Below are 14,924 nucleotides of genomic sequence, written 5' to 3' on the forward strand. Positions count from 1 at the left end.
TTAATGTAAGAATAGATAATAATGCACGTATTAGGGCAACGAACTTAAGTGTAAGTATAGCTTATTATGTAAATAGTCTTTGATTGACATCCATAAATGTAAATATATCTCTATCATATGTTTCACAAACTTAATAAACGCACGTGATTAACCAACTTGGTGCTAGCATAGTGTATAATGTACACGTGGGGCTATCAGCCTTAATACACATATGGTTCCCAAGTTTAAGGGTTAGTATTGTATATAATGTACATATGTAGTAAGTGACTGAATTGTAAGTATGTAATCAAATCCACAACCTAAACTACCTAAATAAAGAAACGTAAACACCAGAGAACAATCAGTCGAAAAATCGTCGAAAAAGACTAAATATAGATGGTAATTATGTGAATGGATCTTTGAAATTCAGTGATGACAAGAGGTGTTCACGAAGAGGGTAATCATGTCCTTTAAGTGAACACTTAGTGTATACTGTACATGTGTGGTTGAATAGGTATACATGTATCATATATCTTTGGTTAACCAACATATTACATATGTGGGAAATCCTCATGTACTGTTGTAAATGTATATACATTAATGCACATTTTTGGTGAACTATATGTACTTAAGTTAATGTGTATACTATTATGCACATAGCTGGTTAACTATATGTACTTAAGCGAATGTGTATACTATAATGCACATATCTGGTTAACTATATGTACTTAAGTTAATGTGTATACTATAATGCACATATCTGGTTAACTATATGTACTTAAGTGAATGCTTATACCATAATGAACATATGTGGTTAACCTATATGTACTTAAGTGAATGTGTATACTATAATGCACATATCTGGTTAACTGTATGTACTTAAGTGAATGCTTATACCATAATGAACATATGTGGTTAACCTATATGTACTTAAGTGAATGTTTATACCATAAGGCACATATTTTGTTAACTATATTTACTTAAGTGAATGTTCATTCTTTAATGTGCATATGTGGTTTACCTAAATCTATTTAGGTGAATGTTTATACCATAAAGCACATATGTGGTTAACCTATATGTACTTAAATGAATGTTTATACCATAATGCACATATGTGGTTAACCTATATGTACTTAAGTGAATGTGTATACTATAATGCACAGATGTGGTTAACCTATATGTACTTAAGTGAATGTTTATACCATAATGAACATATGTGGTTAACCTATATGTACTCAAATGAATGTTTATACCATAATGCACATATGTGGTTAACCTATATGTACTTAAGTGAATGTGTATACTATAAAGCACATATATCGTTAACCTATATGTACTTAAATGAATGTGTATACTATAATGCACATATGCGGTTAACCTGTATGTACTTAAGTGAATGTTTATACCATAAAGCACATATGCGGTTAACCTATATGTACTCAAATGAATGTTTATACCATAATGCACATATGTGGTTAACCTGTATGTATTTAAGTGAATGTTTAAACTATATTGCACATATGTTTTTAACCTATATGTACGTAAGTGAATGTATGTACAATGATGCACGTATGTGTTTGCACAGTTATCAATATGTCATTGTCAGTACATGATACGAACCATGGTCCTTTGTGTTATCACAATGTTTGTTTTTTAACTAGTGTGAATGTTTATTCGGCTCAATTGGCATGATTCTCAATCAACATATATTCTGCACGTGAATCTTTGTAAATGGGAATCTCCTGTTTTTTCAGCTCCGGTGGAAACGTGCAATGGCACACCTGTCAGCTCGACAAAGACTACCATCGACATGTCCTTCTTGAGTGTAACTGGAAGCCGATTAACGACCAAGGATATGGTCATCACGGTTCATGGAAGTCCTTCAATTATCCAGCAAAACGATACGCTATCATTGGATATCACTCAGCCTGGACAGTACGTTGAAATTGAAACAAGGTGCCTCCCTTGTTTCTCTGACCTTGAACATTGTACTACGGGCTTCACTGTTCAGCTTGTGGCCACATTCACTCAACTTGTGACCACAGAGAGAATGTATATTGTCTACACGGGCCAAGACAAGCCCGGGTATACAGGAGTAAATCTTTTTTATGAACGTGGACATTTGAAGGGGGTCGTTGCATCCGGTCAGCATAAATGGCCAATCAACATACCTTACAAACTTGAGATCAACATACCTTATATATTCCAAATAAGTTGGTCTCAAACATCTGGATATCAGTTGTATGTTAATCAATATACAACCCAACCAACACAGTCGCTTCCAGTATTCGTCGATGCGACTAAAATGCCCTCATCATTTCTGATAGGTAAAGAAGTAAATTCAAACAAGACTACTTCCATGGTTATAACTGACTTCAAGTTATTTATGGCAACGAGAACAGAGCTTGTTAACCTGGGAATTCTTCAGCGTAAGTAAATTATTTGAAGATAACAACATAAAGTACACATTTATGTATAATGAAAGTGAGTGCATATTCGCGATATGGGGGGTTATCGATTTAAGAGAATTTTAATAGTTTAAGAATGTTATTTATTGTATCAAACAATTACATGCTAGAAGATAATCAAATATAACCAGGGCGAAATGTTGCTCCCCGTGGATTCTTAAAGCCTCTCAATGTATAACGTTTGTCTCTTAATACATGATTATCATGTCATACACAACTCGAATGAAGCGATATTGCTTGAGTTCTCTAAAGGAATCAGTAAGGCTATGCTGCATTATGCTCGATGGAATGTTTAGGTTATTTATACGATGTTTCACATCAATCTGTTGTCTGTAATTCAGCTGCTCTGGCAACTATTTCTACAACGACGCTGGTTCCGCCTACCTCACCACCTCTACCGGAATTCTTATGGAGGTTTGAAAACGTGACATCCAACTACCTAAATTCCAGTTACCTTAAAGTAATCATCCACGGAGGTCAACACGGTACCTCGTCAGGTTTGGTGTTCACGGCAGACGGGCATTACTTAGAGATTCAAAATCTAGGTAAGAGCTGTCTAACAGACATCACGAAATGCAAACATGGACTGACAATATCTGTAGAGGTGGTTTTCACAAAGCTCAATGAAAATACGGTTGTGTTCACAACAGGGGGAGAGGCGCCCGACCTCCCTGGCATCTCGCTGTTGTATAGATACGGCCAATTTCATGTCATAGTCTCCTCCTCTGTCAAAGCATGGTTTGTATCAATACCAAGAGATCATATCGAACTGGGTACCACACAAGTCATTTACATATATTTCAAAGAAACTCTCAAAGTTTACATCAATAGGAAACTCGTAGCATCGACCATGGAACACGTTACCCACCTTGATACGTCTCGTGAAATGAAGAGCGTATTCTATTTTGGGAAGTCCTTTACAACACTGACACCAGGACGCCACCTACAATGTGTCCTCAAAGCCATACACATCTGGTACCAGGGCATCGACATTGTCTCACAGTGTGAGTATGTCCAACATTGATAAATATGTGCAATTAAGAGAAGAATCTTTCACAGCACATTCACAAGCAAAGGCAATTGAATCGACATTACTAATTACAATGTATTTCTCGTCATAACATGTAAACTTTAGTTATTTATCTAATTATTTATTGAACGGAACTTTTACGAAGTTGTTGCCTTACAGTGACAAGCACCCCTGCAGTTACATCCTCGTCAGACCTTTGTCCAGTCGGCTGCATCTCACTAGGTAGGTAGCGACCCATTTCTATTGCAGTGTCAACACCAATACCACCAGTTGGCACTTTATTTGGGTATAAACTGTCCGTAGAACAAGGTAACAGTTGAGTGACATACTCACATATTACAATGCATGTCCCCTGTTTGGATTCCCACTAAGAAAGACCCAATGTAACCAATGTGTGCTGTAAGAGGCAATTGAAATGGATCGGTGAGGCTCGGTGGCACAGTGGATTGCGTGCTGTTGTAACCTATTGTGGCTGTGGACGTTGTTCATAATATCAACCACTGGTTGTCAGGCTCTCACTAATTTAAAGTTGCAGTGTTATAGGTGACTAGGTTTTCTTAAGTTCATTAGGAATGGTATATCAGAATGCACAAATGCATTGTACATGTGTCTGTTGTTCAAATGTAGAAATATTTGTGAAAACCCGTTTATATATGTTCACATTTTAGCATCAAAATCAATGCCAGAAACTACACAACGAATGACGTTTCCTCCTACAAATCCACCAACAACGACAGCTCCTACTACTCACGCTGTAACAACTACCACCACGCAGACACGGACAACACAAGACATCGGTGTCCCGCCATTTAATGTTGATCTAACAGTAATACCAATCGTTGACATGACCGGCACATACTTGGCCTGTAGACTGTCCACCTACACGACTCTGAATGTCTTCATCCAGTTCCAGTGGATCATTGATGGCGTGCCTCAGGCGTTGAAAGAAGTGCAGACTCCCGTCGCTGAGGGTAGACTCTATATCACGGAGATCAGCAATGTCAGGGATAACCTGTATGATAAAGAGGTAAGTTGTGACTCGCATCCTGAAATTATGGCTATTGATTCGTGATTGGATGCTTGAATTTTATGTACCTGAATTTTTTTTCGGATGAACGTTTTAATGTCTGTATAATTTACAGATAGTCTGCAAAGCCAAAGCCAAATTCACAGCAGGATGGCAGTGGACACAATACCTCACCTCCAAAACACCGTTTATTCCATCTATTACGGTACGTGTATATTGTCACAGTTATATTCAAGTCAACATACCTGTTATATAAGCAATTTGTTTTAACACAGACGTCGGTTTTATAAGAATATGCTATATATGCTCTGAACATACTTGTTTCTTTGCAACTTTTTTCAGTCGCTGACGTCAACGACGGCACACCTCACTTTGACAGAAGGTCAGCAGGTCAGGCAAATAGAGGTGAAATCCAACTGTCCACCACAACTGTTCTGCACGCTTACAGACAAAGGCAACTGCAAGGTAGAGGTGGTCGCCAGTCTGGTGAAGCATCCGTTGGACCACCTGTGTACCCGGGATATTGTGCTTCCCCAGATTGTGATTCAGTCGTTCGGGAACACGCCTAACACTGATGTGTGCGGCAAGGGCTTGAACTCCTCCAACTGGAAGAACACAATCCAGATTCCAATGAAAGCCACCATTGATGGACTGTATGATCATGACCAGACGCGAGATATAATGGTCAAGCTAAAGACAACAGGGGCACTCAAGGAGTCAATGTATAAGACAATAACGACATACAAGGTAAAATAACGAAACGAATACTTGTCCCTTCCAACTTTTCTTTTTGTGACATTAATTGACCATTAATTGAATTGAATGATTCTGTATAAGGTGAAGGCAAAGGATTTCGACAAGTCTGCCCTGTGTGCCTCGCTAAATGACCCGCACATCACTACTTTCGACGGACTGTAAGTAGCAATGATACATTACTTGTCTATCACTTTGTCTTGTTTATGAACTACCTGTTTACAAATATTGAGGAGATGCCAGATTTATTACAATATGCGATATATTGTTGTTGCGTGATGCATTTCGTCATCAACTAATACATCATGTGTTATATTGTTGTTGCGTGATGCTATTGCCTTGAACTAATACATTATGTGATATATTTATTGTGTAAAGCATTTTGTCATGAAGTAATTCAATATGTGATATATTGCTATTGTGTGATGCATTTTGTGAAATAATCTATTTTGTGATATATTGCAGACACTACAACAACTTTCAGCGTGGAGAATTCATATTGTACAAGCATAAAACATTGCCTTATGAGGTAAACAGACACTATATCTACTGAACGATGGGAACATTTAGCCTGCATGTTCTACACAACACACATAAACTAACTGGTCCTGAAGTGTTCAAATTTAGTTTTCATTTACAATATTCTGTATTGTACAGTTGCAGTCCAAACGTTTAAGACTGCCTCTAGTAGTAGAGCGTCCGCTCGGAGAGCAGACGGTCCGGGGTTCGATCTCCGGCCTCGTCATACCAAAATACGGTACTTGTTGTTACCCTGCCTGGCGCTCGGCATTCAGGGGCTAAAACAAAGAGTGGTGGGCTTGGAGTCAGTGTACTGTGTCTGAGTGGGGTGTTCATGTTACACTGCGGCACGGTGCCTCAGTGGACTAGCACTATAAAATCGGGTTAGTCCGGACTAGTACTAGCAGCCACACACACACGCAAATGAATGCACGTCGCTATATAAGTGCAACAATTCTTGAACGCAACGTTAAACCCCACTTCACCTCACCACCAAACGTTGAAACATTACGCAAAGGGGTTACCATCTTTAAATTACTTCTGAACTGTATTTTTAAGGGAACTTTCAGAACTGACACACTTTGTTTCTCAAGGTTCGGACAAGTTACCAGGTCTGCAGTTCTCGCAACTCAAGGGGTCCTACTTGCAACTGTGCAGTTGCAATCAAATCTGGAGATGACGTCATAACGTTTACAGGATGCCATGGCCAAGCTCATCGCACCTATTACAGTCGATTCTTCCACCACACACCCAGCATAACGGTGGAAATGTACAAGAACGGCGACCTCACCCCCGGAACCACTGTCAGGAGAATTGGGTGTGGTCACAAATATGAAGTACGTGTCACACTTCTAGTTTAGTTCCACTACCCTAATTCTATACCCTCTATAATTCCGTGAACATAATGCACGCAGAACGCGTCTTCGAAAACTCATTTGAAGAGCTCCATTCATTATGCCTAGAAGTGAGATTGACCAATTAGAGAGCAGAACTACTAACCCCACATGAGCCGTATACCGTCAGTTAAAATCCAAGATGGTTGTTACTGACCTAATATGAGACCCTATACCGTCAGTAACAGCCATTTTGTATTTTCCAACACCCACGTCACATATTTCACATGAAAATTCTGGTACAGAAATTCGTTATTCAACAGTGTTCTGTGTTTTAATATCATTAATTTTGATGTGCAAGGACGTTAATGACTTTTATAAAGATTATATGAAGTCGAATTTTTTTATCAACAAGGTTTGGTCTCTGGGGTTTGAAGAGTAGTCTCCCTTTGATCCTTAGCGTCTTTCGTTGTAAGACTAGAGTGTAAATTTTTCGGCATAATAAATTCGTTATGGTGCCTTTAGTTGCCGTATACGGTGTCATATTAGGTTAGCAGGAAAACGTTTTTCGGCTAACCTAATATGACACCGTATACGGCAACTAAAGACTCCATAACTAATAATATCTGATAATGGTTGTCACGTGTTAATGTTATGTGAACATTAACATACGTTAAATGTAAGATGTTATCTGACATGTATTCTGTGAGTGCCAACTCACTAAACCAATATTATTGGTATCTGGTCTGCACTTGTAATGATCACAGTTTACGGATTAAACCTTAAGCCGTTGACACTGTATGTGTTATCACCAACATTAAAAAATCTGCACTATTTTAATACAGGGCCACAAACGTGTGACAATAACATTCCAAAATAAAAGTGTGTAGAAAGGCTCATTAAATCTGTCTGGCCAAGCTTAGATATGCATTCATCTGACTGTGACATTTGTACAAAAAGTGGGTACCATGTTCAGAGATAACGAGGTAGTTTTGTACACCACACGTAATTGATTTGCGTAAGTTACATGGTATCCACGTGTAGTTTTAGTCACTGATAATTTCCCAAATGAGAATATATTTTCTATTGCATTTAGAGACAACCTTCTCATTATAATGTACATGTAAAGTAGCTTGTTACATATACCAAAGGAGAAAAGAAGGATTGACATGATTCGTGGACACCGTAAACAATTTTGCAATATAGCAGTTTGTCCACCTGATAAACCAAAAGGGTAAGACATCTTCTTCCTTTCTGTTTCAAGTTATTTGGCAGATATGTTATTAAAATTGAAGCCAAGGCAAGGGTGAACAGGTGAATATAATATTATGGTGTAATTGTGTCTGTTACTGTGGCCAATTATTGACATACTCCAGGACCAGGAGTGGTACATAAATACTGATACGCTGATGTTTCCTTGAAGGTGCATCTGCCCACAGGGACCATAGTGACGGTCCAGTCTAGCTACCTGTCCTTCATCAATGTCTGGGTCAGACCATCCTCCCTGGACTTCGGACAGTCTGAAGGTTCGGAATGTGTCTACATAGTTAATGATTTTTAGTTGTTCGATGTTCAGCTGTGGGTCCTGCTAATTATGACAGATGTAATGGCATATTATCGAAGACTCTTTCATATGCTGAATACGAGCTTGCAATAAGTTTTGTTAGCTGCGACAATATCAGTACATAAACGACACATGCATACGTCACTTGATATGTATTCTAGTGTTTCATCATATCTATTTCTGAACCTAAATTAAATATATTGATGGGTTTTGTGCAATGTTATAGTTCATATATCAATGTAGATATTACTTTGTCCTCAAACTGTTGTATATTGCTATGCCCACACGTGCAGGGTTGTGCGGTAGCTACACGGAGAGTAAGCATGATGATCTGTATGGCGCTGACCACAGGACCTACACCGTCAAACAAACTCCGGACGAATTCTCCAAAACATGGCTGTAAGACTATTTCTGAAACATTTCTGTACCCACGATACTAATATAAGCCGTGGGAACTTTATGACAATACATGGATGGGTGAGGAGTTGCGTTACATGAGGAAAACTTATAAAGTTGTCGATCGTTCATGTTTTCACTCACGCATGCCCATACCATAAATATATCATATACTTTAATATTAAAATATCCGACCTGAATACATATATACATCCTGGAGATGTCGGTTCTTGTATTAGTGGCTCTACGCGGTGTGTGTCTGAAACAACCCGTCTCTTTCCACGTGAATACCCACGATGAGGAGAGAATGAAATAGATATCCTGATGATACTTATCTGAAAATGAAAATATATGGCAGTAGTGATCTTGCGTAGAGCTTATCATAGACTAGTGAATAGTACTTGTTTAATCTCAGGGTGTCTGAGAGGAACACCATGTTTCACGGTGTCACGGCTCAAAAGACCACATCGGAAACATATTGCAGCTGTGTTGAAGGGAGGCAACTTTACTGTGCTCCTCATCTCGACATCTTCAGGTGCACCTCTATGTCATCTAGTAAGTGAACCACTCATAAAATATATCACATGTCTCTGCGACGTGAGCACACTCTGTTCACGTGTGGTACCATCTAAACTTGACATTCCTTTCAACTTTACCTTAATCAATGGTATTCTTTTAAATCGTGTTTACAATATTTATTTTTTGGATGTTGAATACGCTATTTTACTGTGTTTGTATTTCATTTCCATTTGCATTATGCAACAATTTCAGGGGACGATATTACAGCCACCTTGGTGCGACAGGCCAAGCTTCCAAGCGCAGCCTTCCGCCGCTTTAAGAGAGAAGCACCCATGCAGACTGAGCCTTTGGAGGAGGTAGGTACCGAGCAGTGACCATGCAGACTGAGCCTTTGGAGGAGGTAGGTACCGAGCAGTGACCATGCAGGCTGGGCCCTTGGAGGAGGTAGGTACTGAGCAGTGACCATGCAGACTGGGCCCTTGGAGGAGTTAGGTACCAGGCAGTGACCATGCAGGCTGGGCCCTTGGAGGATGTAGGTACTGAGCAGTGACCATGCAGACTGGGCCCTTGGAGGAGTTAGGTAGCGAGCAGAGACCATGCAGACTTAGCCCTTGGAGGAAGTAGGCACCAAGCAGTGACCATGCAGACTGAGCTCTTGGAGGAGATAGGTACTGAGCAGTGACCATGCAGGCTGAGCCCTTGGAGAAGGTAGGTACCAAGCAGTGACCATGCAGACTGAGCTCTTGGAGAAGGTACGTACTGAGCAATGACCATGCAGACTGAGCCCTTGGAGGAGGTGTAGGCAGCGAGCAGTGACCATGCAGACTGAGCCCTTGGAGAAGGTAGGTACCGCGCATTGACCATGCAGACTGGGCCCTTGGAGAAGGTAGGAACTGAGCAGTGACCATGCAGACTGAGCCCTTCCAGGAGATAGGTAGCGAGCAGTGACCATGCAGGCTGAGCCCTTGAAGGAGGTAGGTACCAGGTAGTGACAATGCAGACTGAGCCCTTTGAGGTGTAGGTAGCGAGCAGTGACCATGCAGGCTGTGCCCTTTGAGAAGGTAGGTACCGAGCAGTGACCATCGGGCTGGGCCCTTGGAGGAGGTGTAGGCAGCGATCAGTGACCATGCAGGCTGAGCCCTTAGAGAAGTTAGGTACCAAGCAGTGACCATGCAGACTGGGCCCTTGGAGAAGGTAGGTACTGAGCAGTGACCATGCAGGCTGAGCCCTTGGAGAATGTAGGTACCGAGCAGTGACCATGCAGACTGAGCCCTTGGAGAAGGTAGGTACCGAGCAGTGACCATGCAGGCTGGGCCCTTGGAGAAGGTAGGTACCGAGCAGTGACCATGCAGACTGAGCCCTTGGAGAAGATAGGTACCGAGCAGTGACCATGCAGACTGGGCCCTTGGAGAAGGTAGGTATCAAGCAGTGACCATGCAGACTGAGCCCTTTGAGGAGGTGTAGGTAGCGAGCAGTGACCATGTAGGCTGAGCCCTTGGAGGAGGTAGGTACCAGGCAGTGACCATGCAGACTGGGCCCTTGGAGAAGGTAGGTACTGAGCAGTGACCATGCAGACTGGGCCCTTGGAGGAGATGTAGGGAGCAAGCAGTAACCATGAAAGACTAGAAACTGCATGTCTTACTTGAACTTAATAACAGTGCAGTTGATGTAATGGCATTATATTTTTATACCTCTTCACCTGCAGGATACAGCTGAGAACACATACACCGAGCAGTCAGCCCACACTTTCTGTGAGGACTACATCAACAACCAGACTGCCACCAAGGCATGTGTGGACTTTGTCAGTGTCACCGATGACCTCATCAAAGAGTGTGCACAGGATCTGGTGGTAAGTATGTCTGTGTCACTGCTGACCTCCCAGAGGAGAGAAGCCTGGTCTCCTGGTAACTATGTCTGTGTCACTGCTGACCTCCCGGGGGAAAGAACACAGGGTCTGATGGTAACTATGTCTGTGTCACAGCTAACCTCCCAGGGGAAAGAATACAGGGTCTGATGGTAACTATGTCTGTGTCATGGCTAACCTCCCAGAGGAAAGAATACAGGATCTGGTGGTAACTATGTCTGTGTCACGGCTAACCTCCCAGAGGAAAGAAAACAGGGTCTGGTGGTAACTATGTCTGTGTCACGGCTTACCTCCAAGAGGAAAGAATACAGGGTCTGATGGTAACTATGTCCGTGTCACGGCTAACCTCCCAGAGGAAAGAATACAGGGTCTGATGGTAAATATGTCTGTGTCACGGCTAACCTCCCAGAGGAAAGAATACAGGGTCTGATGGTAACTATGTCTGTGTCACGGCTAACCTCCCAGAGGAAAGAAGCCTGGTCTTATGGTAACTATGTCTGTGTCACTGCTGACCTCCCGGGGGAAAGAACACAGGGTCTGATGGTAACTATGTCTGTGTCACAGCTAACCTCCCAGGGGAAAGAATACAGGGTCTGATGGTAACTATGTCTGTGTCATGGCTAACCTCCCAGAGGAAAGAATACAGGATCTGGTGGTAACTATGTCTGTGTCACGGCTAACCTCCCAGAGGAAAGAAAACAGGGTCTGATGGTAACTATGTCTGTGTCACGGCTAACCTCCAAGAGGAAAGAATACAGGGTCTGATGGTAACTATGTCCGTGTCACGGCTAACCTCCCATAGGAAAGAAACAGGGTCTGATGGTAAATATGTCTGTGTCACGGCTTACCTCCAAGAGGATAGAATACAGGGTCTGATGGTAACTATGTCTGTGTCACGGCTAACCTCCAAGAGGAAAGAATACAGGATCTGGTGGTAACTATGTCTGTGTCACGGCTCACCTCCAAGAGGAAAGAATACAGGTTCTGGTGGTAACTATGTCTGTGTCACGGCTAACCTCCCAGAGGAAAGAATACAGGGTGTGATAGTAACTATGTCTGTGTCACGGCTAACCTCCCAGAGGAAAGAAAGAGGGTATTGTGGTAACTATGTCTGTGTCACGGCTAACCTCCCAGAGGAAAGAATACAGGGTGTAATGGTTACTCTGTCAGTGTCACTGCTGACCTCCCAGAGGAATGAATACAGGGTCTGATGGTAACTATGTCTGTGTCACGGCTAACCTCCCAGAGGAAAGAAAGAGGGTCTTGTGGTTACTATGTCTGTGTCACGCCTAACCTCCCAGAGGAAAGAATACAGGGTCTTATGGTAACTATGTCTGTGTCACGGCTAACCTCCCAGAGGAAAGAATACAGGGTCTGGTGGTAACTATGTCTGTGTCACGGCTAACCTCCCAGAGGAAAGAATACAGGGTGTGATGGTAACTATGTCTGTGTCACTGCTGACCTCCCAGAGGAAAGAAGCCTGGTCTTATGGTAACTATGTCTGTGTCACTGCTGACCTCCCGGGGGAAAGAACACAGGGTCTGATGGTAACTTTGTCTGTCACAGCTAACCTCCCAGGGGAAAGAATACAGGGTCTGGTGGTAACTATGTCTGTGTCACGGCTAACCTCCCAGAGGAAAGAATACAGGGTCTGATGGTAACTATGTCTGTGTCACGGCTAACCTCCCAGAGGAAAGAAAGAGGGTCTTGTGGTTACTATGTCTGTGTCACGCCTAACCTCCCAGAGGAAAGAATACAGGGTCTTATGGTAACTATGTCTGTGTCACGGCTAACCTCCCAGAGGAAAGAATACAGGGTCTGGTGGTAACTATGTCTGTGTCACGGCTAACCTCCCAGAGGAAAGAATACAGGGTGTGATGGTAACTATGTCTGTGTCACTGCTGACCTCCCAGAGGAAAGAAGCCTGGTCTTATGGTAACTATGTCTGTGTCACTGCTGACCTCCCGGGGGAAAGAACACAGGGTCTGATGGTAACTTTGTCTGTCACAGCTAACCTCCCAGGGGAAAGAATACAGGGTCTGATGGTAACTATGTCTGTGTCACGGCTAACCTCCCAGAGGAAAGAATACAGGGTGTGATGGTAACTATGTCTGTGTCACGGCTAACCTCCCAGAGGAAAGAAAGAGGGTATTGTGGTAACTATGTCTGTGTCACGGCTAACCTCCCAGAGGAAAGAATACAGGGTGTAATGGTAACTCTGTCAGTGTCACTGCTGACCTCCCAGAGGAATGAATACAGGGTCTGATGGTAACTATGTCTGTGTCACGGCTAACCTCCCAGAGGAAAGAATACAGGGTGTAATGGTAACTCTGTCAGTGTCACAGCTAACCTCCCAGAGGAAAGAATACAGTGCCTGGTGGTAACTATGTCTGTGTCACGGCTAACCTCCCAGAGGAAAGAATACAGGGTCTGGTGGTAACTATGTCTGTGTCACGGCTAACCTCCCAGAGGAAAGAATACAGGGTCTTATGGTAACTATGTCTGTGTCACTGCTGACCTCCCAGAGGAAAGAAGCCTGGTCTCCTGGTAACTATGTCTGTGTCACTGCTGACCTCCCGGGGGAAAGAACACAGGGTCTGATGGTAACTATGTCTGTGTCACAGCTGACCTCCCAGAGGAAAGAATACAGGGTCTGATTGTAACTATGTCTGTGTCACGGCTAACCTCCCAGAGGAAAGAATACAGGGTCTGATTGTAACTGTGTCTGTGTCACTGCTGACCTCCCAGAGGAAAGAATACAGGGTCTGATGGTAACTATGTCTGCGTCACGGCTGACCTCTCAGAAGAAAGAATACAGAGTCTGGTGGTAACTATGTCTGTGTCATTGCTAACCTCCCAGAGGAGAGAAACTGGTCTGGTGGTAACTATTGTCTGTGTCACGGCTAACTTCCCAGAGGGAAGAATACAGGGCCTGATGGTAACTATGTCTGTGTTAAGGCTAACCTCCCAGAGGAAAGAATACAGGGTCTGGTGGTAACTATGTCTGTGTCACTGATGATCATGTCCTGAGCGAAACATGGAACTGGACAGTGTACATTTGGAATGTGTGACCAAGCCAAGTCATCGAACACTTATTGTCTTTCATATAGAAACGGTCCTCATGTATCATTTCATTCCAAAAAAGTGCATGCAGGCTTACATTAAACTAGGACCTTTTGTTATTCGGGATTAGTCTCTATTTTGGTTTAGTTTTAGTGTTTCTAAGGCAACAATTTGTACTTTGGTTCAAGTGAGGATATGGATAGTTTTCGAAACCTAACTCGTCAGTCGTTTATCATTGCTTCTGAAACATTGTATGCACATCAGGCAAGTGCTGAACTGGTGTCTTTGGTTTATTAGAATTGTTTCTATTTTTGGCGCGTTCCCAAGGCAACGGGCAAAGTTAGTAGGGATCGTTTCCTGGGCATCAGTCATTTTCTGTTTCTTATTTCTTTATGAAAGTTTGTATATACATCTCGCAAGTGCGTCGCTCTAATATCGTACATAATAGAACCCTTTCGGAATTAAGTTGATTGTATGACATCACACCCTGATAGAGTGGCAATGTTTATTAAAGAAATATGTTTATTTTTTCTATTTTGTTGACGAATTATGATTTTGAGTTTTGTAATACTGTAATATGTAAAACTGATATCAAATGAAAAGGTGTGTCTATCTCAAAGTCCAATTACTAATTCACACATTTAAAATGACATGTATTACAAATGTGATTGAATTCATTTGTCCCAATTTGAGATTAAAGATGATAACCTTTTAATTTCCTTCCTATTTAGATTCCTTATACATGTGTTAGGAAATGTTTGTTTGTTGTTTAACGTCGAACTCATGACATCATGGGCATCGATCCAAGCAATTCGGATACGATAACATGCATCAACCAAGTCAGCAAGTCTGACCACCCGCTCCCGTAAGTCGCCTTTTACGGCAAGCATGGGTTGCTGAAGACACATT

General features: G+C 42.2%; 1 protein-coding gene across 1 annotated transcript in view; it reads left to right on the forward strand.

Annotated features, from left to right (window-relative positions):
- The window catches only part of LOC124143244, an 87,847-nt gene that overhangs the window by 44,821 nt on the left and 28,102 nt on the right, over positions 1–14,924 (forward strand). The window contains exons 18-31 of the mRNA XM_048393443.1: positions 1,734–2,408; positions 2,789–3,451; positions 3,637–3,699; positions 4,146–4,504; positions 4,620–4,709; positions 4,847–5,251; positions 5,342–5,418; positions 5,723–5,786; positions 6,370–6,612; positions 8,033–8,135; positions 8,467–8,572; positions 8,985–9,124; positions 9,341–9,444; positions 10,794–10,937. Of these exons, the coding sequence (XP_048249400.1) occupies positions 1,734–2,408; positions 2,789–3,451; positions 3,637–3,699; positions 4,146–4,504; positions 4,620–4,709; positions 4,847–5,251; positions 5,342–5,418; positions 5,723–5,786; positions 6,370–6,612; positions 8,033–8,135; positions 8,467–8,572; positions 8,985–9,124; positions 9,341–9,444; positions 10,794–10,937 (3,236 nt within the window). The remainder of the gene's footprint in view (positions 1–1,733; positions 2,409–2,788; positions 3,452–3,636; positions 3,700–4,145; positions 4,505–4,619; positions 4,710–4,846; positions 5,252–5,341; positions 5,419–5,722; positions 5,787–6,369; positions 6,613–8,032; positions 8,136–8,466; positions 8,573–8,984; positions 9,125–9,340; positions 9,445–10,793; positions 10,938–14,924) is intronic.

This window comes from Haliotis rufescens, unplaced genomic scaffold (assembly GCF_023055435.1).
Source record: "Haliotis rufescens isolate VD_foot unplaced genomic scaffold, xgHalRufe1.0.p SCAF_12, whole genome shotgun sequence".
NCBI lineage: Eukaryota > Metazoa > Mollusca > Gastropoda > Lepetellida > Haliotidae > Haliotis > Haliotis rufescens.